Consider the following 26,513-nt stretch of genomic DNA (forward strand, 5'->3'; position numbering starts at 1 on the left):
CAGATCATCTGTTTTAGGTGTTGGTTCAGGGATAAATATCAGCCAGGAGAGCTTTCTTGCTCTTGGAGTGGTGTCAAGGGGATCTCTTACATCCACCTGAGAGGGCAGACAGAGCCTCAGTTTAATGTTTCATCCAAAAGGGGAAAGATGACTCCCTCAGTACTGCACTGGGAAGGTGAGCCTGGATTTTGAGCACTGGAATGGGGTTTAGGTGACAAGCTTCAGACTGAGAGGTGAGAGTGCAACCCACTGAGCCCTGGCTGTGTGCCTGTCACCCCTCACGATCAGATTCCAAACCATGACATAACTGCCCTGCATGGCTCAACCCCACAGCGCAGAGTGTATTTGGAGCGAAGGCATTTCTCCTAAATGCTCCCCCTCATCCCTCCCTGTGCCTGCGGGCAACCAGCCAGGATGAGCGACTTGCCAAAAGCTCGTCGGGTTTACTGGGGAAAGAGGGGCATCGACTTTGTACCGAAGGATAGAGGCGCATGGGAGATGGGTTGGGGGAACACAAAGGACGACTGGGATTCAAACGGGACCACCCAGAGCGGCAGCATATTTCACCCATGTGTTCAAACGCAGTCCTTATTGCCCCAGGGTTTCGAGATCAAATTCTACTGTTGGGTGTATGTGTGAGAGATGCAATAGGTCACCTCAGCAAAAGGTTAAATTTAGCATTTTCCCAGCAAGGTGAAACTGTGCAAACCTGTGTTTCCTCACAAGATGTTACTGCGTGTTAGAACCGCCCAGTAACAAGATTCGTTTAGAAGCAAATAAAGGAAACACAGGCCGACACCTTAGAAGGACAAGGAGTCCTTAGCAGATTTGTTCCTGAGCCTGTGGGTTAATGATAAACCTGCAGGCAAGCTGGGCTGCAGTTACAATTTGTCAAGCCTTTGACTCCGAAATCCAGCGGCTTGACAGGTATAGAGCCCCTTTGATCCAAAAAAATGTAGCTTTGGAATGTGGTGCCATTGGATTTTTAAGGAGGAAGGAATGACCGGTACAGTAGCTCAACGAGGCAGGGTGTGTAGTTCTGTCTTGAGTCATGTGGTCAGTGCTCTGTAACCACACCCTCCTGCATGAACAAAAAAAAAGTGTATACACCACACGGTCACAATCAGAGGAAGACAGTTCAGTGCAACCTGCAAGCAAAGCAGCTGGGATCTTTTCTGTTGTTGAGGTTGCTGTTACCGTGTTTGTGGGTTTTCTTGAATTGGCTGAAGACTGGTGAATTTATTGTAAGTTTATATCTTTAAAAATATTTTCACTGATATTAACTCTCCAGTGCATTGTGTTTGTTTTTCAATCAACTAGACAAATGGTTCCCCCGACCAAATATTTCCCCTATCATGAGGAAGGTAAAGGATGGAGGGGTGGGGGCCCGGGGGACAATTTTCCTCCCATGTGATACCAGGGAGAACAATATGTTTGGAATCATAGAATGGTTACAGCACAGAAGGAGGCCATTCAGCCTCTCCTGACCATGCCATCTCTCTGCAAGAGCAATTTAGCAAGCCCCACTCCCTGCCCTTTTCCCATTGCCCTACAATTTTATTCCCTTTTGAAAGTCTCAATTGAATCTGCCTCCGGTGCACTCTGAGACAGTGCATTCCAGATCCGAAACACTCACTGTGTTAAAAGGATTTTCTTCATGTCACCATTGGTTCTTTTCTTAAAACAGTGCCCTCTGGTTCTCGACTCTTCCGCCAGTGGGAACCCATTCTCTCTATCTACTCTGTCCAGACCCCTCATGATTTTGAACACCTCTAACAAATCTCCTCTCAACATCCTCTTCTCTAAGGAGAACAGTCCCAGCTTTTCCAATCTAGCCTCATAACTCTTCCCTGGAACCATTCTTGTAAATAAAAGCAAAATACTGCAGATGCTAGAAAGCTGAAACAAAAACAAGAAGTGCTGGAAATACTCAGTGTCTGTGGAGAGAGAAGCAAAGTTAACGTTGCAAGTCAGTGACCTTTCATCAGAACTGGCAAAGGTTAGAAAAGAATTAGGTTTTAAGCAAGTGAAGGGGAGAGGGGGGTGGGGGAGAGAACAAAGAGGACGATGTGTGATAGGGCAGAGGGTGATTAAATAACAAAACTGTCCTGCGACAAAGGCAAAGAGTGTGTTAATGCTTGTGGTGAAAGACAAAGCATTAGTCCAGAGAGAGTGTTAATAGCTGAATAATGAGCAGCTCTGACTGCATGAAAAGCAGGCACATGGTTAAAAAATAAAATATTAAAAAAAGGCCAGTCATGCTCTGAAGTTATTGAAGTCAATGCTCAGTCCACAAGGCTGTAGAGTGCCTAATAGAAAGATCAGGTGCTGCTCCTCGAGCTTGCGTTGATGTTCACTGGAACACTGGGGCAGGCCAAAGTCAGAAATGCTGGCATGAGAGCAGGGGGCAGTGTTGAAATGGCCAGCAACCGGAAACTCAGGTTAATGCTTTCGGACTGAGTGGAGGTGGTCAGCAAAGCGGTCACCCAACCTGCATTCCATTCTCATAAATCTTTTCTGCAACCTCTCTAAAGCCTTCACATCCGTCCTAAAGTTTGGTGCCCAGACGTAACTGCACATTGTGCATCTCTTGGGTTGCACTTTACAACTTCCCAACAGCTGGGGGGAGCAACACAGTCTTTAACTCAATGTATCAGTCATCTGTTGCCATCCCTTTGATGCATTTGACATTACCTAGTATGTGAAGACACCATTTGCATTACCTGCTAAATTAAAAGCAAAATACTGCGGATGCTGGAAATCTGAAATAAAAAGAAGAAATACTGGAAATACTCAGCAGGTCTGGCAGCATCTGTGGAGGGAGAAGCAGAGTTAACATTTCCGGTCAGTGACCGAAGAAGGGTTACTGAGCCGAAATGTTAACTCTGCTTCTCTTTCCACAGATGCTGCCAGACCTGTTGAGTATTTCCAGCATTTCTTGTTTTTATTTTCATTACCTGGCTGTTCTTGTAAGAAACATCACCTGATGAACACAGCCACTCGGACTCAACTTTGATACCTGCGAAAATTAATTCTTAGGGATTTGGGCATTGCTGGTATAGCCAGCATTTCTTGACCAATGTTATTTGCCCTTTGAGACGGTGGTGGTGAGCCACCTTCTTAAACTGCTGCGGTCCTTGTGGTGTAGGTTTGCTCACAGTGCTGTTTGATAGGGAGCTCCAGGATTTTGACCCAGTGATCGTGAAGGGACAGTCGATATCTGTCCAAGTCGGGATGGTGTGTGACTCGGAGGGGAACTTGGTGATCCCATGCAGTTGTTGCCCATGTCCTTCTAGGTAGTGGAGGCCACCGGTTAGGAAGGTGTTCCTCGGACTGTGCCGAGTTCGTTGATCTCTGATGAATGGGTCAATAACGGCACAGTGGCGCAGTGGTTAGCACCGCAGCCTCACAGCTCCAGCGACCTGGGTTCAATTCTGGGTACTTCCTGTGTGGAGTTTGCAAGTTCTCCCTGTGACCGCGTGGGTTTTCGCCGGGTGCTCCGGTTTCCTCCCACAGCCAAAGACTTGCAGGTTGATAGGTAAATTGGCCATTATAAATTGCCCCTAGTATAGGTAGGTGGTAGGGGAAGGTGGGAGTGTGGTAGGAATATGGGATTAGTGTAGGATTAGTATAAATGGGTGGTTGATGGTCGGCACAGACTTGGTGGGCCGAAGGGCCTGTTTCAGTGCTGTATCTCTTTAAAAAAAAAAAACCAGAGGTCATAGATTTAAAGTTGTTGGCAAAAGATCTAGAGAGGAAATGAGGGGGAAAGGTTTCCGCTCAGAGAATTGTCAGGATCTGGAACGCTCCACCTGAAAAGTGGAAGTTGGTAAATAATTTTCAGCAGGTCTTGGGCAGGTACCTGAGGATGAGAAACTGACAGGGTTACAGACAAAAAACAAGGGTGTGGGACTAAGCATGACCACTTTTTCAAAGAGCCAGCACAGGCATGATAGGCTGAATGGCCTCCTTCGGTGCTGTAAGTTTTAATGATTCTATCTCAGGCGGGGCAGCCGTTTGAGTGCTACAATTAGCCTCAGCACCTCTGGGCTAGGGAAGGGTGATTGTTGATTAATAACCTTTAGAAATCACGAGATAGACCTCCGCCAGTGTATTGTGTTCAATTCACACTTTAGGATGGATGTCAAGGCCTTAGAGAGGGTGCGAAGGAGATTTACTGCAATGGTGCCAGGGATGGGCGACTTCAGTTTTGTGGAGAGACTTCGATGGAGAAGCTGGGATTGTTCTCCATAGAGCAGAGTGGGCTAACGGGAGATTTAATAGAGGTGTTCACAATCATGAATGGTTGTGATAGAGCAAATAAGGAGAAACTGTTTCCACTGGCAAAAGTTTGGAAACCAAAGGACACAGATTTGAAGTGATTGGCAAAAGAACCAGAGGGGAGAAGAGGAGATTTTTTTTTTCGCACAGCCAGTTATGACCTGAAAGACACTGCCTGAAGGAGTGGTAGAAGCAGATTCAATAGTCACTTTCAAAAGGGCATTGGATAAATTCCTGGAAAGGAAACATTTTCAGGGCTGTGAGATAAGAGCAGGGGAGTGGGATTAATTGTATAGCTCTTTCAAAGAGCTGGCACAGTCTTGATGGGCCGAATGGCCTCCTTCTGTGCCATATCATTCTATGTTTGCAGCTGGAAAGTATATATGTGGGCTTTGGGTGAGGATTAGAGAGAGATTTCACTTATACAATAACCACATCATTTTCTCAGCATGTGCTGGAGTGCTCAAGGCCAATGATATGTGTCAGAAATGCAGTCACTGCTGTTGTTTAGATAAACATAGCAACCATACAAAATCTCACAGCCAGCGATAAGATTAAAGGCGTGTTCATCTGATCCCTGTTCTTGGTGCAGTTGGTTTAGAGAGGAATTCTCATCAGGAGATCCAAGGAACTTGGTGTTTAGCTCTGTAGTATCCTGGGATCTTTAATGCACACTTCCCCCATTGGAGCAGGCAAACAGGGGTTTAAGGATTTATTAAAGAAATGGCATCTCAGACAGTGCAGCACTGCGTCAGTATGGCACTGGATTGCACGCTGAAGCTTGTGTGTGAAAAGTGTACAAGTTGGCACGCACTGGCGCTGTCACTAGACAAGGTGTGATAGTGGCAAGAGTGGCAATGAGGGAACTTTGGCCCTGGGGAAGGGAGGGGAGAAGGAATGGGAAGGGGAGGAGCTCTCCCGAGATTGGGGCTGAGGCACGGGTTTGGGGCAGAGGAGAGAGAGTATTACTCTGCATCTGGCTGTGCTGTACCTGACCTGTGGACATGTACTGTTTATGCTGCACCTCCCATCACTGATATCACTCAGCTCGACCTGCAAGCAATAAGCTTTTACTTCTTTTAAAAAATGGGTTAAATTTGGGGTGGCATTTGAGATAGAAGTGATGACTAGGTTTCCGTGAAATTGCGAAGTCTGTCGAGCTGGGAGTCTCAGTGAACACTTCATTGGCTGTAAAGCACTTTAGAACATCCGAGGCCCTGAACGGCACTATCTAAATTTATTACTGAAACTCTTGTCAGATTGTAATGTCAGAATTCAAATAGGAGAGTCGAGTCGTAGCCATGGAAACGTGGTGGAGAATTGGAAACCTTAAAGATAAGGGAGTGAGAACTCAGGGCTGACTCACTTTCCAAAATCTCTGGAGAATACTATGCAAAACTGACCTTTGAACTACCCAATACTATTAGGACAAACACAACCACTGTAGCTATCACACACCTTAACATAACTGATGTCAGCAGGAACTTGACAAATACTAACTATTTATGAAAGAGACTGATTCACATTTTTGCACAACTGTATTGCAAAACTTTAGCCTTTGCGGATGTAATGAAACTGACTGAAATTTTTCATCTGACTTGAAGCATCTCACACCTGTCATTTCATCACTTCTCTTTCACCTGTCTGTTTGGATTCCCACACCTGTGCCTCACATTGTCCGCTGGCTGTAAAAGGCTGATATAGGGAAAGCAATCGACTTGTATGTGGCTCAGTGTGTGTCTCAATGTCAGCTCCTGTATTTGTACAGTAAACATCGGGTGAAAGGGAATTATTCATTCCCATCTGGTAATGATGGTATCATGTGCGTCTCAGTGTTGGTTCCTGTACATATACAGTACACACAGGGTAAAAGTGAACTATACATTTTCCCACCCCCATCTGACACCGAATAGCCCACGTGTGTTAATGTACTCTATAAACTGGGTCCACTGTATGCTCGTTGTACCAGAGGAGCTAGTAATGGAGAGGCTGTGTTGGTGATAAGGCTGGTATGAATTGATATGTCATAATGCTGCCCCAAATAGTTCACGTCTTCTGCATTAATGATGGACAGCTCCCTTTTGATCAGAGGCTAACGTGAACTTGTCACTGTCACACTATGTCACTGCCTCACTGTGTTACTGTCACACCATGTCACAGGCACATCATGTCACTGTCACACAGCAACATCATTATGAGTTGTTAATGACAAACACCATTTTAGTGCTGATTGATAGGGAGACTTGTGGTTATGTTGTACCCCATTAACTTTCTCAATAATGCCACATAGTGCTCCCCGCAAAATGAATCACTTTGAAGTGTATTGATGCCATTTGATCCACAGCTAGATCAGAAGGTTATGGGTTGAAGTCCCACTTCAGAGACTTGAGTATGAAATCTCCACTGGCATGCAGTAAATAACCATTGTTGGATCATTATGTTCAGGCTAAGACTAGTAGTCAAATTTATTTACAGATTGGATCATTACACAGATACAGAAAAATACTAAAATACGAATACAGTAAACAGTCAAAAAATAGTAAGGATAAAATCAGACCATAAGCCTTTGGAATAACTTTAAAATATATTTCTTAGCCTGCTTGATAATAATGAAATGTACATCTGGGAGCAATCATAGGATTTTCTGACTTGATGGGTTGAATTTTCCCCGCCCTTTGGGGATGGGTTAGGAGGTGGGAGAGCTGGTAATATGGCAGGGGAAGGCACCTGGGTGAGGGGGGTTTGGGAGGGAGCCCATCATCTTCCCACTGCCATGGCATATTACCAATGGCGGGAACCTCAGTGGCATGGCTGTCCATTGGGTGGACAATTGAGTCACTTAAGGGATCAATTAAGGGCCACTTTCCATAATCACTGGCACCTTGACCATGTTGGGAGGGTCTGCCGCCATGCTGGGAAACTGCCAGGTAAACACTGGTGGCCTCGCAGAAGGTTCATCGCTCCATAGCTTACGAAGGGCACCCACCCACCACCCCCTACTGGTGTAAATGGCTGCCCCTGCGGCTGAGGCACTACTGCTGGAATAGGACTCCCGGCCAGCTCAATAAAACTTGCCTCATCTTTGAGGGCGCCTCGCCATGGAGGCATCCTCTCCTTCCTTTTGCAGCCTCAGCAGTGACCACTGCCCTCTGATTGGACTGGCAACTCTGAGGGGACGGGGCTGGGTGGTGGGTGGTGTCCCAGCATGGCCTGTTAATCGGCCACTGCCAGCAAAATGCTGCCTCAGGGTCCTGCCGCCTGCCGGACTGGGGTCGGCTCCCGCTTTAGGTGCTGGCAGCAGCACGTGATCTTCAGAAAAATTCAGCCCAATATTTATAATGGCCAATGGGATATTTCCAGATTCAAACAAAAACTGATCTGTACTAAGGATTATAGTAAACCTTATCCAATTCTCTCCATCTCCAAAAACAGATGCAATCCCCCAGGAATAAAGATATATATTTTTTTAGAGAAATACAGCACAGAAACAGGCCCTTCGGCCCACCGAGTCTGTGCCGACCAACAACCACCCATTTATACTAATCCTACATTAATCCCATATTCCCTACCACATCCCCACAATTCTCCTGCCACCAACCTACACTACAAAGGTTCGTACAAAGAACTTGCACAGTACACCAATGAATAAGTTAACACTCACCTTTGGAGTTACGCTTTTGTCAAAGAGTCATTTACAGCACAGAAGGAAGCCATTTGTCCCATCGAGTCCATGCTGCCTCTCTGTGGAGCAATCCAGTTAGTCCCACTCCACTGCTTGATCCCTGTTGCCCTGCAAGTTTATTTCCTTCAAGTCCCCATGCAATTTCCTTTTGAAGTCATTGATCGTTTCCACTTCCACCACCCTTATGGGCAGCGAGTTCCAGGTCATTACCATTTGCTGCATAACAAAGTTCTCTTCACATTCCCCTTGCATCTCTTGTTCAAAACCTTCAATCCGTGTCCCCTAGTCCCTGTACCATAGAATTATAGAATGTTTAAGGCACAGAAGGAGGCCACTTGGCCCAGGCCCATCGTGTCTGTGCTGGCCGAAAAACGATCCACCTATTCTAATGCATTGAGAGGTTAGATAGGAAGAAACTTTTTCCCTTAGCTGAGGGGTCAAGAACCAGGGGACATAGATTTAGGGTAAGGGGTAGGAGGTTTAGAGGGGATTTGAGGAGAAATTTTTTCACCCAGCGGGTGGTTGGAATCTGGAACGCACTGCCTGAAGAGGTGGTGGAGGCAGGAACCCTCACAACATGCCAAAGACTTGCAGTAGGTAAATTGGCCATTGTAAAAGTTGCCCCCCGTGTAGGTAGATGGTAGGAGAATTGAGGGAAGGTGGGGATGTGAAAGGGGAAAAAATGGGATTAATGTAGGATTAGTATAAATGGGTGGTAGATGGACTTCGTGGACTCGTTGGGCCGAAGGGCCTGTTTCGCTGCTGTATCTCTCTATGACTCTGTCTATGACTCTAACATTTAAGAAGTATTTAGATGAGCACTTGAAACGCCATAGCATACAAGACTACGGGCCAAGTGCAGGAATATGGGATTAAAATAGTTGGATGCTGGATGGCCGACACAGACACGATGGGCCGAAGGGCCTGTTTCTGTGCTGTATAACTCTATGACTCTATGATTTCCAGCACTTGGCCTGTAGCCCTGCAAATTACGGTACTTGAGCTGCATATCCAGACTCCTTTTGAATGAGTTGAGGGTCTTTGCCTCAACTACCCTTTCAGGCAGTGAGTTCCAGACCCCCACCACCCTCTGGGTGAAAAAGTTTTTCCTCATCTCCCCTCTAACTTTTCTACCAATCACTTTAAATCTATGCCCCCTAGTCACTGACCTCTCTGCTAAGGTGAATAGGCCCTTCACCTCCACTCTATCCAGGCCCCTCAAAATTTTGTACATTTCAATCAGATCACCCCTCAGCCTTCTCTGTTCCAAGGAGAGCAACCCCAGCCTATCCAATCTTTCCTCATAGCTGCATTTTTCCAGTCCTGGCAACATCCTCATAAATCTCCTCGGCACCCTCTCTAGTGCAATTACATCCTTTCTGTAATGCGGAGATGACCAGACACAGGACTCAAGTTATGGCCTAACCAATGAGTTATACAGTTCCAGCATAACCTCCCTGCTCTTATATTCTCTTCCTCGGCTAATAAAGGAAAGGATTCCATATGCCTTCTTAACCACCTTATCGACCTGTCCTGCTATCTTCAGGGATCTGTGGACATTCACTCCAAGGTCCCTCATTTCCTCTACACTTCTCGGTATTCTCCCATTAATCGTGTATTCCTTTGCCTTGTTTGACCTCCCCAAATGCATCACTCGCACTTCTCCAGATTGAATTCCATTTGCCACTTTTCTGCTCATCTGATCAAACAATCTATATCTTCCTGCAGCCTACAGCTAGCCTCCTCACTATCTACTACACAGCCTATCTTTGTGTCATCTTTAAACTTCTTGATCATGCCCCCTACCTTTATGTCCAAGTCATTAATATATACCACAAAAAGCAGGGGGCCCAGTACTGTGGAACGCCCTCCAGTCGCAAAAACACCCATCAACAATTACCCTTTGTTTCCTGCCACTGAGCCAATTTGGTATCCACTTTGCTGCATTTCCCTGGATCCCATTGGATTTTTTAAAACCAGACTGCCATGTGGGATCTTGTCAAAAGCTTTGCTAAAATCCATGTGGACCACATCAACTTCACTACCCTCATCTATCTTCCTTGTTACTTCTTCAAAAAATTCGATCAAGTTGGTCAAACAAGATCTTCCCTTAACAAATCCATGATGACTAACCTTGATTAACCTGTGCCTTTCTAAGTGACAGTGTATTCTGTCTCTCAGAATAGATTCCAATAATTTTTCCGCTACTGAGGTTAGACTGACTGGCATGTAATTATTTGAACAGAGACACAATAGCAATTCTCCAATCCTCCGGCACCACACCTGTATCCAGTGAGGACTGGAAAATGATGGTCAGACCTTCTGCTATTTCCTCTCTGGCTTCTTTTAACAGCCTAGGGTACATTTCATCTGGCCCTGGTGATTTATCAACTTTCAAGAATGCTAATCCCATTAATACTTCCTCTCACCCTATGTTTATCACATTCAATACTTCACACTCCTCTTCCTTAACTACAATATCTGCATCATCCCCCTCTTTTGTGAAGACAGACGCAAAGTATTCCTTAAGAGCGAGACCAACATCTTTCGCCCCTACATAGAGGTTACCTTTTTGGTCTTTTATGGTCCCGACTCTCTCTTTAGTTATCCTCTTACTCTTAATGTATTGATAAAACATCTTTGAGTTCACCTTGATTTTGCTTGCCAATATTCTTTCATGCCCTCTCTTTGCTTTCCTAATATCCTTTTTGATTTCACCCCTCCACTTTCTATACTCCTCTCGGCCTTCTGTAGTATTGAGTTCTCGGTGTCGGACATAAGCTTTCCTTTTCTGCCTTATCTTACCCTGTAAGCTCCTTGTCATCCATGGGGCTCTAGATTTGGCCGTCTTTTTCTTTGTGGGAACATGTTTACTCTGAATCCCTTGAATCTCCCCTTTGAATAGCTCCCACTGCTCTGACACTGATCTACCTTCAAGTAGCTGTTTCCAGTCCACTTTTGCTGAATCACTCCTCAGTTTAGTAAAATTGGCCTTGCCTCAATTGAGAACTCTAACTCCTGTTCTATCTTTGTCCTTTTCCATAGTTATGTTAAAATTGACTGAATTATGATCACTATCACCAAAATGCTCTCCCACTGCCACTCCTTCCACCTGCCCATCTTCATTTCCTAAAACTAAATCTAAAACTGTGCCCTCTCTTGTTGGACTTGCTACATACTAGCCAAAAAAGTTCTCCTGAATGCACCTCAAGAATTCTGCTCCCTCAATTCCTTTCACACTAAAACTATCCCAGTTAATATTCTTTTTGGGCCTCCTTATCTCGAGAGACAATGGATACGCGCCTGGAGGTGGTCAGTGGTTTGTGAAGCAGCGCCTGGAGTGGCTATAAAGGCCAATTCTGGAGTGACAGGCTCTTCCACAGGTGCTGCAGAGAAATTTGTTTGTTGGGGCTGTTGCACAGTTGGCTCTCCCCTTGCGCCTCTGTCTTTTTTCCTGCCAACTACTAAGTCTCTTCGACTCGCCACAATTTAGCCCTGTCTTTATGGCTGCCCGCCAGCTCTGGCGAATGCTGGCAACTGACTCCCACGACTTGTGATCAATGTCACACGATTTCATGTCGCGTTTGCAGACGTCTTTATAACGGAGACATGGACGGCCGGTGGGTCTGATACCAGTGGCGAGCTCGCTGTACAATGTGTCTTTGGGGATCCTGCCATCTTCCATGCGGCTCACATGGCCAAGCCATCTCAAGCGCCGCTGACTCAGTAGTGTGTATAAGCTGGGGATGTTGGCCGCTTCAAGGACTTCTGTGTTGGAGATATAGTCCTGCCACCTGATGCCAAGTATTCTCCGAAGGCAGCGAAGATGGAATGAATTGAGACGTCGCTCTTGGCTGGCATACGTTGTCCAGGCCTCGCTGCCGTAGAGCAAGGTACTGAGGACACAGGCCTGATACACTCGGACTTTTGTGTTCCGTGTCAGTGCGCCATTTTCCCACACTCTCTTGGCCAGTCTGGACATAGCAGTGGAAGCCTTACCCATGCGCTTGTTGATTTCTGCATCTAGAGACAGGTTACTGGTGATAGTTGAGCCTAGGTAGGTGAACTCTTGAACCACTTCCAGAGCGTGGTCGCCAATATTGATGGATGGAGCATTTCTGACGTCCTGCCCCATGATGTTCGTTTTCTTGAGGCTGATGGTTAGGCCAAATTCATTGCAGGCAGACGCAAACCTGTCGATGAGACTCTGCAGGCATTCTTCAGTGTGAGATGTTAAAGCAGCATCGTCAGCAAAGAGGAGTTCTCTGATGAGGACTTTCCGTACTTTGGACTTCGCTCTTAGACGGGCAAGGTTGAACAACCTGCCCCCTGATCTTGTGTGGAGGAAAATTCCTTCTTCAGAGGATTTGAACGCATGTGAAAGCAGCAGGGAGAAGAAAATCCCAAAAAGTGTGGGTGCGAGAACACAGCCCTGTTTCACACCACTCAGGATAGGAAAGGGCTCTGATGAGGAGCCACCATGTTGAATTGTGCCTTTCATATTGTCATGGAATGAGGTGATGATACTTAGTAGCTTTGGTGGACATCCGATCTTTTCTAGTAGTCTGAAGAGACCACGTCTGCTGACGAGGTCAAAGGCTTTGGTGAGATCAATGAAAGCAATGTAGAGGGGCATCTGTTGTTCACGGCATTTCTCCTGTATCTGACGAAGGGAGAACAGCATGTCAATAGTCGATCTCTCTGCACGAAAGCCACACTGTGCCTCAGGGTAGACGCGCTCGGCCAGCTTCTGGAGCCTGTTCAGAGCGACTCGAGCAAAGACTTTCCCCACTATGCTGAGCAGGGAGATTCCACGGTAGTTGTTGCAGTCACCGCGGTCACCTTTGTTTTTATAGAGGGTGATGATGTTGGCATCGCGCATGTCCTGGGGTACTGCTCCCTCGTCCCAGCACAGGCATAGCAGTTCATGTAGTGCTGAGAGTATAGCAGGCTTGGCACTCTTGATTATTTCAGGGGTAATGCTGTCCTTCCCAGGGGCTTTTCCGCTGGCTAGGGAATCAATGGCATCACTGAGTTCCGATTTGGTTGGCTGTATGTCCAGCTCATCCATGACTGGTAGAGGCTGGGCTGCATTGAGGGCAGTCTCAGTGACAGCATTCTCCCTGGAGTACAGTTCTAGGTAGTGCTCAACCCAGCGGTCCATCTGTTTGCGTTGGTTAATATTGGGGTAGTTAAAATCCCCTAGTATTACTGCCCTATTGTTCTTGCACTTCTCAGAGATTTGCCTACATATCTGCTCTTCTATCTCCCATTGACTGTTTGGGGGCCTATAGTACACTACCAGCAGTGTGATTACCCCTTTTTTGTTCCTTAGCTCAATCCATATGGCCCCAATTGATGAACCTTCAAACATAGCATCCCTCCTCACAGCTGTAATAGTTTCCTTGACCAAAATTGCCACTCCCCTTTCTTTCTTATCCCCTCCCTATAGTGTCTGAAAACCCTGTAACCAGGAATGTTGAGCTGCCATTCCTGTGCCTGCTTAAGCCATGTTTTTGTAATAGCTATGATATCATACTGCCACGTGTCTATCTGTGACCTCAGCTCATCTGCTTTATTTGTTATACTCTTTGCATTGAAATAGATACCCTTGAGCACTGCCAAACTCTTTTTTTTAATTTCCTAACCTGTCTTCCAGACTCATGTGTTAATTTTCTGCCTTCCATTTTCATTTCTGATTTTGTTCCAACTGAGTCTATCCTCAGGTCCCCATCCCCCTGCCAAACTATTTTAAACCTTCCCCAACAGCACTAGCAAAACGTCCCACAAGGAACTCAGTCCCGGCTCTGTTCGGGTGCAACCCGTCCAGCCTGTACAGGTCCCATCTCCCCCAGAGCCAGTCTCAATATCCCAGGAATCTAAAGCCCTCCCTCCTGCACCATCTTTCCAGCCACGCATTCATCTGTCTTGCCCTTCTATTTCTGTACTCACTTGCGTGTGGCACCGGGAGTAATCTGGAGATGACTACTTTTGAGGTCTTGCTTGCTAATTTCTTACCTAGCTCCCTAAATTCTGACTGCAGGACCACATCCCTCTTTCTACCTATGTCATTGGTTTCGATGTGGACCACGACTGCTGGCAGTTCACCCTTCCCCTTCAGAATGCCCTGTAGCCGCTCAGTGACATCCTTGACCCTGGCCCCAGGGAGGCAACACACCATCCTGGATTCACGTCTGCAGTCACAGAAACACCTGTCTGTTCCCCTGACTATCGAATCACCTATCCCTATGGCTCTTTCAATCTTCCCTGTTCCCCCCTGTGCAGCTGAGCCACCCGTGGTGCCATAGACTTGGCTCTGGCTGCACTCCCCAGGTGAAGCATCACTTTCCTCAGTGTTCAGAACTGGATACCTGTTGGAGAGTGAGATGCACTCCGGGGTCTCCTGCACTATCTGCCTCGTTCAACCATCAGTTAATGGGAGCAGATTTTCCTTGTCCAATTTATCTTAAACCTGTCATTATCTTGTACAACTCTATCAAATCTCCCCTCAATCTCCTTTGCTCCAAGGAAAACAATGCTACCTTTTTCAACCTGACCTTTTAACTAAAATCTTCCATCCATGGAACCATTCTGGTAAATCTTCTCTGGATTCTCTCCAGGATCCTCACATTCTTCCTAAAATGTGGTGACCGGAACTAGATGCCAATCTCTAGTTGCGACCTAACCAGAACTTTGTAAGGATTCAGCGTAACTTCCCTGCTTTTGTACTCAATGCCTCTATTCATGAAGCCCAAGATCCCATATGCTTTACTAACCACTCTCTCAATATGTTTTTTAAAATTTTTTCATAGGATGTGGGCCTCGCTGGCTAGGCCAGCATCTATTGCCCATCCCTAATTGCCCTTTAACTGAGTATCCTGCCACCTTCAAAGATCGATGCACATGCGCCCCCAGGTCCCTGTGTTCCTGCACATTCTTTAAAACTGTGCCATTAAGTATATGTTACCTCTCCCAACCCTTCTGCCAAAATGCATCACCTCACACTTGTCTGTATTAAAATCCATCTACCACTTGTCTGTCCATTCTGCTAGTCTATCTATGCCCTTAAACAGTGCAAATTTGAACTTCTGCACACTGATGCCTCCCCTTAATCTGTTTAGTTACCAGATCCGTTAATTGATTAATCTGGCCAGTTTTCCTTTAAATGGCATGATTCTGCTCTCCACTTTAATTCTAATTAAAGAACACTTCCATTTTAACTCGAATGATTTTATCCCACATATCTAAAGTCATATTAATGAAATAAAAATGTTTCCAATTTGAATGGAAGTTTCACTTTTGTCAATCAGATTGTATATCTATCATTACATTCTGGGCACTGATCTCTTCTGAGAAACAAACAATGGGATGATCAAACATTTGATAATGACAGTTTAATCAGCTCACGCGTCCAAATGAAACTCACACGCAGTTCTCAATAAAGAAATGTGACTCGCTTTCTAGAATGTTCTGCTGTCCGCAGGAGAAATATGAAACTGAGATTAGCTGTGTCAGGATAATATACATCATACAAGACTGTAAATTCTATATAGTGGGAGTGAATGACAAGAAGTTTTATCCATTGAGATTCTTTGCAATGAGAGTTTAAAAAATGCATTTAAAAAGTACCTTTCATAACTTCCAGACATCCCAGCCAAAGTGCTTAACAGCCAATGAAGTACTTTTGAAGTGTAGTCACTGTTGCAATGTAGGAAACACAGCAAGCTCCCACAAACAGCAATGTAATAGTGATCAGATAATCTGTTTTGGTGATGTTGGTTGAGCGATAAATATTGGCCAGGACACTGGAGAGAACTCCTCTGCTCTTCTTTGAAATAGTGGCCATGGGGTTTTTTATGCCCACTTGAGAGAGCAAACAGGTCCTTGGTTCAAAATCATGAGGGGTCCGGACAGAGGAGACAGGGAGAAACTGTTCCCATTGGCGAAAGGATCGAGAACCAGCGGACACTGATTTAAGGTGATTGGCAAAAGAAGCAACAGTGACATGACAGGAAAAATGTTTTGACATAGCGAGTGGTTAGGATCTGGAATACTCTGCCTGAGCGTGCGGTGGAGTAGAATCAATCGAGGTCTTCAAAAGAGAATTAGATAATTATCTGAAGAGAAAAAAAATTGCAGGGCCACGGGGAAAAGGCAAGGGAAATGGGACTAGGTGAGTTGGGCTTGCAGAGAGCTGGCATGGACACGATGGGCTGAATGGCCTCCTTCTGTGTTGTAACCATTCTTTGATTCTATTAACATCTCATCCGAAAGACAGCACCTCAGATAGTGCAGCACTCCCGTCATAGTGCTACTACTGAGCCACGCCTATGGGAAGAATGAGAAGGAATTTGTTTGATCAGAATTCCATTCATTGGGAATGAACAGAAAGTAATTTTGAATCAGTTAAGAATCTATAGAATACAATTGAATGGGAATTAATTGGGCCTATTAAGATTCTCTACAAATGGGAAAGAGGTTGGATATTTGGGAGGCTTTATATTGACAGCAATTGAAAGGGAATTTGGTCTGATGGCAGTGTACACCTCAAAGGTTAATGAGAAGGAGTTCAATTTGTTCTGATCCTATACAATGGTCCATTTGGGTTCCGACATTGGGAGTGAATAGAAAGGGATTTGGTCCATTGGGATTCTGAAATATGTAAACAAATTGGATGGGTTCAAAACATTGGGTCTGAACAAAAAGGTGTACAGAAACGTAAAAATCTACCGGCATTCTGCAGATGCAAGATGTCGGATGTCTCATACAAACTAAATAGTTTAAGTTTTATTTTGTTAATTGTGAACTAGAGTTGTGTAAAAACCCAGCACATACATCTCATCCCAAAATACAGCTTACAACAGCGGGTACAATGAACTCCTGACTTGAAGTTCATACATTAGCTTTTACAGTCATTCCTGATAAGTACATTTTTGGCTCGTAACAGAAATTGTGGAATTTGAAAATGCTCTTAAGTGGGTAAACATGAAATTAAAATACATTCTGACTGACACCAGTTACCAAACAAAGCATTGTCCAGCCAAGAAAATCAAGGAGGATCTTAGCGATTGATAAGCCGTGTTGAAATCATCATGTTGTCTTTGTTTTTCACTCCTTCTTTCCCACAATTTTCAAACTGTAAAGCTCCTTGCATATCTCCATCTTCCTTTCTCCCAACCCCTGCCTCAGCTCATCAGCTGCTGAAACCCTCATCCATGCCTTTATTACCTATAGACTTGAGAATTCCAACGCACTCCTAGCTGGCGTCCCACCTCGGTAAACTTTAGGTCCTTCAAAACTCTGCTACCCGTGTCCTAACTCGCACCACATCCCAATTAGCCACTACCCCAATGCTCACTGACCTATGTTGGCTCCTAGTTAAGCAATGGCTTGATTTTAAAATTCTCATCCCCATTTATAACTCCCTCCATGACCTCGCCTCTCCCTGTCTCTGTAATCTCCTCCAGCCATAAAAACCCTCCAAGATATCCTTGCCTCTTACGCATCCCTGATTTTAATTGCTCCAAAACTGGTGACTGTGCCTTCAGCAGCCGAAGCCCTAAGCTCTGGAATTCCTTCTCTAAACCTTTCCATCTGTCTAACTCTATCTCTTCCTTTAAGACGCTCCTTAAAATCTACCTCTTTGTTTAAGGTTTTGGTCACCTGTCCTAATATTTTGCTTTATAATGCTGTGGAAAGCACCTTGGGATATTTCATTATGTTAAAGGCGCTAAATAAATACACGTTATTGTTTTATTAAAGCCTCTAACCATTATTTCACATTTACTTTTGGCTTTTTTCAACATTCCCTGTGTCCTGCACTCTCTGGGTCTTTGCTCTTCACTTTGATTTCACAGTTTTAATTTCAATGGGACTGGTGTTGAAAATGAAAGTCTGGATTCCCTGACTTTGCTCATCCCAGCAGAAGAGTTATAACAGAAACAGGCCATTCGGCCCAGCAGATACATGCTGGTATTTACATTCCATACGAGCCTCCTCTCACCTTACTTAGTCAAAATTAAACAGTAGTGTGTGGTGTTGTTAGAGTTTTTAATGAGGTGCTCGACCAAGGTTATAAAGTGGTTGGGAGTAGTGAGAGAGAGTTAATGGGATGCTTGACCAGTGCTAAAGAATGACAGAATGCGAGTTTAACAGGCTATTTGACCATGGTAGTTTTATTTAAGGATTCCTATCCCTCTAAAATTGGAATCATCCATATTAGTGAAAAGTTGATTTTCCTGATTGAGGCATTGTTAATGATCATTAACTAAAACTCTTGTCGGGGGTTGAATCGGAGCAACTGGAGAAGGGAGTAGAAGGATCTGGAGATTAAGGATGGGGGGGGCAGAGAGAGTTTAAGTTTGGAGAAGATGGGAGACACAATACGAAGAGAGAGAGAGAGATAGTTGGTCATTGTGTTTCTGATGGGCTCGTTGGACACTAATAACTCTCCATCTTCCTGATGAACACCATGTAGATACTAGTTCATTTATTCCACCACTGTTTTTGATGGTGCTCCCCCTTTCACCCTCTCCACCAGAGCTTTACAGATGGACTCCATTGTTGGTGTTTTTCCTAAGAGCAGATCGGATGTTTATTTCTTGCATCTATCACATCTATCTCACTCTATCATTGACTATTTAATGGTTCCTGGTGATAAGCCATCTAAAATCAAGACAGTTCCTATTACAAGTTAGACAGAGAATAAATCTAATTGAACAGCGCCATGTGAAGTGCAGGTTAACCACAATGAAAACTCCCTTTAAGCTGTACGAGCAAACACTCCCAGGGTAGGTACAGCACAGGTTAGATACGGAGTAAAACTCACACTACACTGTCCCATTAAACACTCCCAGGGCAGGTACAGCATGGGTTAGATACAGAGTAAAGCTCTTTCTACTCGAGAGTTGTCCAACATACAGCCTGCTGTCCAGAATCCAGCCTGCCAAAGGTTTCCATCTGGCCCGCCAATCTGCCTGCGGCTCAGCTCTGATGCGTGACTCCCCTGTTCTTCAGGCGGATGGTGTAGGCGGGACCTGTGTCTGAGGGCTAGGGGGACCCTGTCTGTGATTGGTCACTCCCTGTGACTGACAAGGGCTGCCCCGGCAGCATTAGCACCGAATGCGGTGCATGTGCCCTGGAATCGGCCACCTCTGCTGCTTTCCCGCGATTGAGTTAATGTCTTGTATCCTGCACACTGGGCAGGTTCCTGCCTCCACTCTTCCCAACTTAAATAATGCAGACATGGTAAATATCTGGTTGTGGGAATGGCTGTTGCAGGGAGCACTGAGCGGGATACAGGGAACACCGAGCGGGATACAGGGAACACCGAGCGGGGAGTGGGGAACACCGAGCGGGGAGTGGGGAACACCGAGCGGGGAGTGGGGAACATTGAGTGGGGAACACTGAGCGGGGAGTGGGGAACACTGAGCGGGGAGTGGGGAACACTGAGCGGGGAGTGGGGAACACTGAGCGGGGAGTGGGGAACACTGAGCGGGGAGTGGGGAATACTGAGCGGGGAGCGGGGAATACTGAGCGGGGAGCGGGGAATACTGAACACGGAATGTGGAATACTGAGCGGGGAGTGGGGAATACTGAGCGGGGAGTGGGGAATACTGAGCGGGGAGTGGGGAATACTGAGCAGGGAGTGGGGAACACTGAGCAGGGAATGGGGAATTTTGAGCGGGAAGTGGGAAATACTGAATGGGGAGTGGGGAATACTGAGCGGGAAATACTGAGCGGGAATGGGGAATACTGAAGGCAGAATGGGGAATACTGAACACGGAATGTGGAATTTTGAGCGGGAAGTGGGGAATACTGAATGGGGAGTGGGGAATACTGAGCGGGGAATGGGGACTACTGAGTGGTGAACACTGAGTGGGAAACACTGAGCGGGGATCGGGGAATACTGAGCAGGGAGTGGGGAACACTGAGTGGGGAATACTGTGGGGAATACTGAGCGGGGAATGGGGAATTTTGAGCAGGAAGTGGGAAACACTGAGTGGGGAGTGAGGAATACTGAACGGGGAGTGGGGAATACTGAGCGGGGAATACTGAGCAGGGAGAGGGGAACACTGAGTGGGAAATACTGAGTGGGACTGGGGAATACTGAGCAGGGAGAGGGGAACACTGAGTGGGGAACATTGAGCGGGCACTGGGGAACACTGAGTGAGGGCTAGGGAACACTGAGTGAGGAATAAGGAGCAGGGAAACTCCGAATACACGGGGTGGGGGACGGGGGTGGGGGGGACGGTGTGGTGGTGGCCAGAGGGTTGAGGGTGAGAGAGGGACAGAGATGGGAGAGAGAGTCATAGTATGTCACTAAATCAGTTTTCTCTATAGTGACGAGAAAGTAAGTCAATAAATTAGTCTTCTCATTTAAAGTTTCTTCATGAAAATACACATTTGTTGTTTTTATTAGTAAGATAAATTTTTAATGTCTTTTATATTTCGACCCCCTGGGCCGAGCAAAAATCATAATATGACCCTCTGCCCGAAAAGGTTGGGCAACTGTCCCCATCAAACACTCCCAGGGCAGGTGTAGCAAGAGATAGATATAGAATAAAACTATGTTCTCGAACCAACTGTTGTTACTTAACCCCAATGTTTTTTTTCCAAAAATATACCTTATTCATAAAAATCTGTAAAAAAAAATATTACAACAGAGTTCAAAACAGCACCAAGTTGACATTCCAAAAAGTGCAAAGGAAATCAGTTTTCTTCAATACAGGAGTGAGTTGCCTCACAACCCTTCCATTCCATTTTACATGTCATGTACATTTTACAGCAAACCCATATTTGGTGCATACAGCCTGAGGGGTTTCTCATGGGTCCAGCCCCTCAGTTCACTTTGGTGGGAGGACCTTACACAGTGGTCTTTCTCCATTGAGCCTTTGCAGCAGCTGCCCCAAGCTTTAGTGTGTCTCTCAGCACGTAGTCCTGACCTTGGAATGTGCAAGGCTGCAATACTCAGTCGTGGACATCTCTTTGCACTGGAAGACCAGCAAGGGCGGCACAGATGGCGCAGTGGTTAGCAAAGCAGCCTCACAGCTCCAGCGACCTGGGTTCAATTCTGGGTACTGCCCGTGTGGAGTTTGCAAGTTCTCCCCGTGTCTGCGTGGGTTTTCTCCGGGTGCTCCGGTTTCCTCCCACAGCCAAAGACTTGCAGGTTGATAGGTAAATTGGCCATTAGAAATTGCCCCTAGTATAGATAGGTGGTAGGGGAATATAGGGACAGGTGGGGATGTGGTAGGAATATGGAATTAGTGTAGGATTAGTATAAATGGGTGGTTGATGGTCGGCACAGACTCGGTGGGCCGAAGGGCCTGTTTCAGTGCTGTATCTCTAAACTAAACTAAACTAAAGTTTCAGGCGGACCAAAGAGCATCTTTCACCGAATTGATGGTCCTCCAGAAGCAGTTGATGTTTATCCTTGGGAACAGCCCGTAGAGCACAGACTCCTGTGTGACAGAGCTGCTTGGGATGAACCTCGACAAAAACCACTGCATCTCTTTCCACACCTGCTTTGCAAAGACACATTCCAGAAGGAGGTGGGCAACTGTCTGTTCCCCACCACAGCCACCTCGAGGGCAGCGTGTGGAGGCGGTGCGATTCCGGGCATGCAGGAAGGATCTGACAGGGAGGGCCCTTCTCACCACCAGCTAAGCTACGTCTTTGTGCTTGCTTGAAAGTTCTGGTGATGAGGCATTCCGCCAAATGACTTTTGCAGTCTGCTCAGGGAACCATCTGACCGGACATTCTGTGTAGACCACTGCCTGATGGATTGGTGGTCAAAGGTGTTTTCCCGCAGAAACTTTCCCACAAAGGATAGGTGATACGGCATGGTCCAACTGGATGGAGCGTTCCACGACAATGTGACCAGACCCATCCTTCGCAACACTGGGGACAGATAGAACCTCAGCACGTAGTGACACCCGTTGTTTGCATACTGGGGCTGTACGCACCGCTTGATGCAGCCGCACACAAAGGTGGTCTTCAGGATGAGGGCGACATTGGGTACATTTTTCCTGCCCTTATCCGGAGGTTTGAACATCATGTCCCTCTGGACCGGTCCATTTTGGATCTCCAGATAAAACGGAAAATGGCTCGGGTGACCGCCACGGTGCAGGAGTGGGGTATGGGCCAGACCTGCGCCACATTTTTTAAAATTCATTCATGGGATATAGGCATTACTGGCCAGGCCAGCATTTATTGCCCATCCCTAATTGCCCTTGAGAAGGTGGTGGTGAGCTGCCTTCTTGAACTGCTGCAGTTCATTTGGAGTAGGTATACCCACAGTGCTGTTAGGAAGGGAGTTCCAGGATTTTGACCCAGCGACAGTGAAGGAACGGCGATATAGTTCCAAGTCAGGATGGTGTGTGACTTGGAGGGGAACTTGCAGGTGGTGGTGTTCCCATGTATTTGCTGCCCTTCTCCTTCTAGTTGGTAGAGGTCGCGGGTTTGGAAGGTGCTGTCTAAGGAGCCTTGGTGCATTGCTGCAGTGCATCTTGTAGATGGTACACACTGCTGACACAGTGCGTCGGTGGTGGAGGAAGTGAAAGTTTGTAGATGGGGTGCCAATCAAGCGGGCTGCTTTGAACTGGATGGTGTCGAGCTTCTTGAGTGTTGTTGGAGCTGCACCCATCCAGGCAAGTGGAGAATATTCCATCACACTCCTGACTTGTGCCTTGTAGATGGTGGACAGGCTTTGGAGAGTTAGGAGGTGAGTTACTCGCCTCAGGATTCCCAGCCTCTGACCTGCTCTTGTAGCCATGGTATTTATATGGCTACTCCAGTTCAGTTTCTGGTCAATGGTAGCCCCTAGGATGTTGACATACAGCAACAACATGAGTGCCTCGCACCTGATGACCAGGTTCTTATCCACAATGGAGAGAGATCGCTGCTCCCACATGCTCAGTTTATGGTGTACACTGCTTACTCGCTCCTTCCAGGTTTTGGCGCACACCCCGGCTCTTCCGAACCATATCCCCAGCACCTTCAGGTAGTCTGACCTGACGGTGAAGGGGACAAAGGATCAGTCGGCCCAGTTCCCAAAGAACTCTTGCTGTGGTTAACTTTGGCTCCCGAGGCCAGTTCGAACTGATCGTAGATGCTCATCAGTCTGCGAGCGGACAGCTGATCCAAGCAGAAGTCGGCGATTTTGTCCATGTACAGGGGGGTTTTTACCTGAGTGTCTCCGCTGCCTGGGATTGTCACCCCTCGTATGCCCGCATCCTTCCTAATGGACTCAGCAAAAGGTTCGATACAGCAACAATCAAGATAGGGGAGAGAGGACAGCCCTGTCTGACTCCAGACTGGATCGGGAAACTTTGATTCCCACCCATTGATTGAGACTGCGCTACTGATGTTTGTGTCGAGCAGTTTGATCCAGTTGCAGATTCCCTCCCCAAACCCCATTTTAGAAAGCACATCCATCATGTAGGTGTGCAATATCCTGTCAAAATCCTTCTCCTGGTCCAAGCTAATGAGACAGATGTCCACCCTCCCTGTCCCATACATAGGCGATAGTATCCCTGAGTAGTACGAGGCTATCAGAACTTTCTGCCAGGTACAGTGCAGGTCTGGTCGGGGTGGATGACCAACTCCAGAGCAGACTTAACCCCAATGTTAGAAAAATACCTCCCACTATAGGATGAAATTGGCATTTTCGCAGCTGCCAATTCCTGTAGCCAGTCATCATAGAGGTGTCACATTAAGGTCAGGAACCTCACAGGATAAATCGATGGACATCGCTGTGTGTGTGGGAAGAGATGGAGATGAGGGTGAATCAAGTAAGAGACTGTGGATGCTGTGGAACTTCATCATTTTAACAAGTCCTTTCAATTCCTTTTTCTTCAGAATTTTGCCAAAAAACAGATCAGTGATGAGCTACGGGTCCGGAGACCTAAGAGGATTCCTCCAGGATGGGTACGTGACTGGTTTTGTTACTGCGTCTGGTAGCTTACACATGCTGTGTGCACGCGATTATACTGAGTGGGGTGAAGAAGGAGAGTAAGTGGTGGAGTGTGGGTGAGTGATTGCACATCTGTGCGTGTGCTCAGCCTAAGGGCCCCCTTTAGTTTGTGTACAAATGTGAGGAGATGATGGCGTCATGGTAATATCACTGAACTAGTAATCCAGAGGCCCATGGCTAATGCCCTGGGGGCGCCGGGTCAAATCCCACCAATGACAGCTGGCTGAATTTAAATTCAATTAATTAATAAAAATCTGGAATTGAAAGCTACTCTCAGTGCCATGAAACTATCAGCAGTTGTCATAAGAACTCATCTGGTTCACTGGAAATCTGCTGTCCTTACCCAGTCTGGCCTACATGTGATGTGGTTGATTCTTTACTGCCCTCTGAAATGGCCTAGCAAGCCATTCAGTTGTCCAGGGCAATTAGGGATGGGCAACAGATGCTGGCCTTGCCAATGATGCCCGTATCCCTTGTTGCACAAGATAGGAGCTCACGGTATTGGGGGTAATGTATTAGCATGGATTGAGGATTGGTTAACACACAGAGAGTCAGGATTAATGGATCTTTTTCAGGTTGGAAAGACGTAACTAGTGGAGTGCCACAAGGATCAGTCCTAGGGCCTCAATTATTTACTATCTATATTAATGGTGAGGTCCCAGAGGACTGGAGAATAGCCAATGTTGTTCCTTTGTTTAAGAAGGGTAGCAAGGATAATCCAGGAAATTATAAGCCTTACGTCAGTGGTAGGGAAACTATTAGAGAGGATTATTCGGGACAGGATTTACTCCCGTTTGGAAACAAATGGACTTATTAGCGAGAGGCAGAATGGTTTTGTGAAGGGGAGGTCGTGTCTCACTAATTTGTTTGAGATTTTTGAGGAAGTGACAAAGATGATTGATGAAGGAAGGGCAGTGGATGTTATCTATATGGACTTCAGTAAAGCCTTTGACAAGGTCCCTCATGGCAGACTGATACAAAAGGTGAAGTCACATGGGATCAGAGGGGAGCTGGCAAGATGGATACAGAACTGGCTCGGTCATAGAAGACAGAGGGTAGCAGTGGAAGGGTGCTTTTCTGAATGGAGGGATGTGACTAGTGGTGTTCCACAGGGATCAGTGCTGGGACCTTTGCTGTTTGTAATATATATAAATGATTTGGAGGAAAATGTAGCTGGTCTGATTAGTAAGTTTGCAGACGACACAAAGGTTGGTGGAGTTGCAGACAATGATGAGGATTGTCAGAGGATACAGCAGGATATAGATCGGTTGGAGACTTGGGCGGAGAAATGGCAGATGGAGTTTAATTTGGACAAATGTGAGGTAATGCATTTTGGAAGGTCTAATGCAGGTGGGAAGTATACAGTAAATGGCAGAATGCTTAGAAGTATTGACAAGCAGAGAGATCTGGGCGTACAGGTCCACAGGTCACTGAAAGTGGCAACGCAGGTGGATAAGGTAGCCAAGAAGGCATACAGCATGCTTGCCGTCATCGGTCGGGGCATAGAGTATAAAAATAGGCAAGTCATGCTGCAGCTGTACATAACTTTAGTTAGGCCACACTTAGAATATTGTATGCAATTCTGGTCGCCACACTACCAGAAGGACGTGGAGGCTTTGGAGAGGGTACAGAAGAGGTTTACCAGGATGTTGCCTGGTCTGGAGGGCATTAGCTATGAGGAGAGGTTGGATAAACTCGGATTGTTTTCACTGGAACGACGGAGGTTGGGGGGGGTGGGGGGGGCGACATGATAGAGGTTTACAAAGTTATGAGCGGCATGGACAGAGTGGATAGTCAGAAGCTTTTTCCCAGGGTGGAAGAGTCAGTTACTAGGGGACATAGGTTTAAGGTGAGAGAGGCAAAGTTTAGAGGGGATGTGCGAGGCAAGTTCTTTACACAGAGGGTGGTGAGTGCCTGGAATTTGCTGCCGGGGGAGGTGGTGGAAGCGGGTACCATAGAGACGTTTAAGAGGCATCTTGACAAATACATGAATAGGATGGGAATAGAGGGATACGGACCCCGGAAGTGCAGAAGGTGTTAGTTTAGGCAGGCATCAAGATCGGCGCAGGCTTGGAGGGCCGAATGGCCTGTTCCTGTGCTGTACTGTTCTTTGTTCTTTGTTCCTTGTTCTAATGACTTGGAGGAGGGGGCAGGTGTAATATATTCAAATTTGCTGATGATACAAAAATAGCTGGGAGGGCATGTTGTGCTGAGGACATAAGGAATCTGCAAGGGGATGTAGGTAGGTTGAGTGAGTGGGCAAAAACTTAGCAGATGGATTTTAATGTAGGAGAGTGTGAGGTCATGCATTTTGGTAGGAAGAATCAAAAGGCAGACTATTATTTAAATGGAGAGAAACTCCAAAAAAGTGCAGCACAGAGGGATCTGGGTGTTCTTGTGCCTAAAACACAAAAAGTTAGCATGAAAGTGAAAAAAGTAATTAAGAAGGCAAATGGAATTTTGGCCTTTATTGCTAGGGGGTTGGCGTTTAAAAATAGGGAAGTCTTGTTACAACTGTACAGGGTGTTGGTGAGGCCACACCTGGAGCACTCTGTACAGTTTTGGTCCCCGTATTTA

The 26,513-nt window shown here is 46.3% G+C and overlaps 1 protein-coding gene across 1 annotated transcript in view; it reads left to right on the top strand.

Annotated features, from left to right (window-relative positions):
- The first annotated feature begins 969 nt into the window (after positions 1-969).
- LOC137353663 (epidermal growth factor receptor kinase substrate 8-like protein 1) overlaps positions 970-26,513 on the top strand; it is an 88,300-nt gene continuing 62,756 nt past the window's right edge. Inside the window, exons 1-2 of the mRNA XM_068020020.1 lie at positions 970-1,244; positions 23,822-23,890. Coding sequence (XP_067876121.1) covers positions 23,847-23,890 — 44 coding nt within the window. The 5' untranslated portion in view covers positions 970-1,244; positions 23,822-23,846. The remainder of the gene's footprint in view (positions 1,245-23,821; positions 23,891-26,513) is intronic.

The sequence above is a fragment of the Heterodontus francisci genome, chromosome 41 (assembly GCF_036365525.1).
Source record: "Heterodontus francisci isolate sHetFra1 chromosome 41, sHetFra1.hap1, whole genome shotgun sequence".
NCBI lineage: Eukaryota > Metazoa > Chordata > Chondrichthyes > Heterodontiformes > Heterodontidae > Heterodontus > Heterodontus francisci.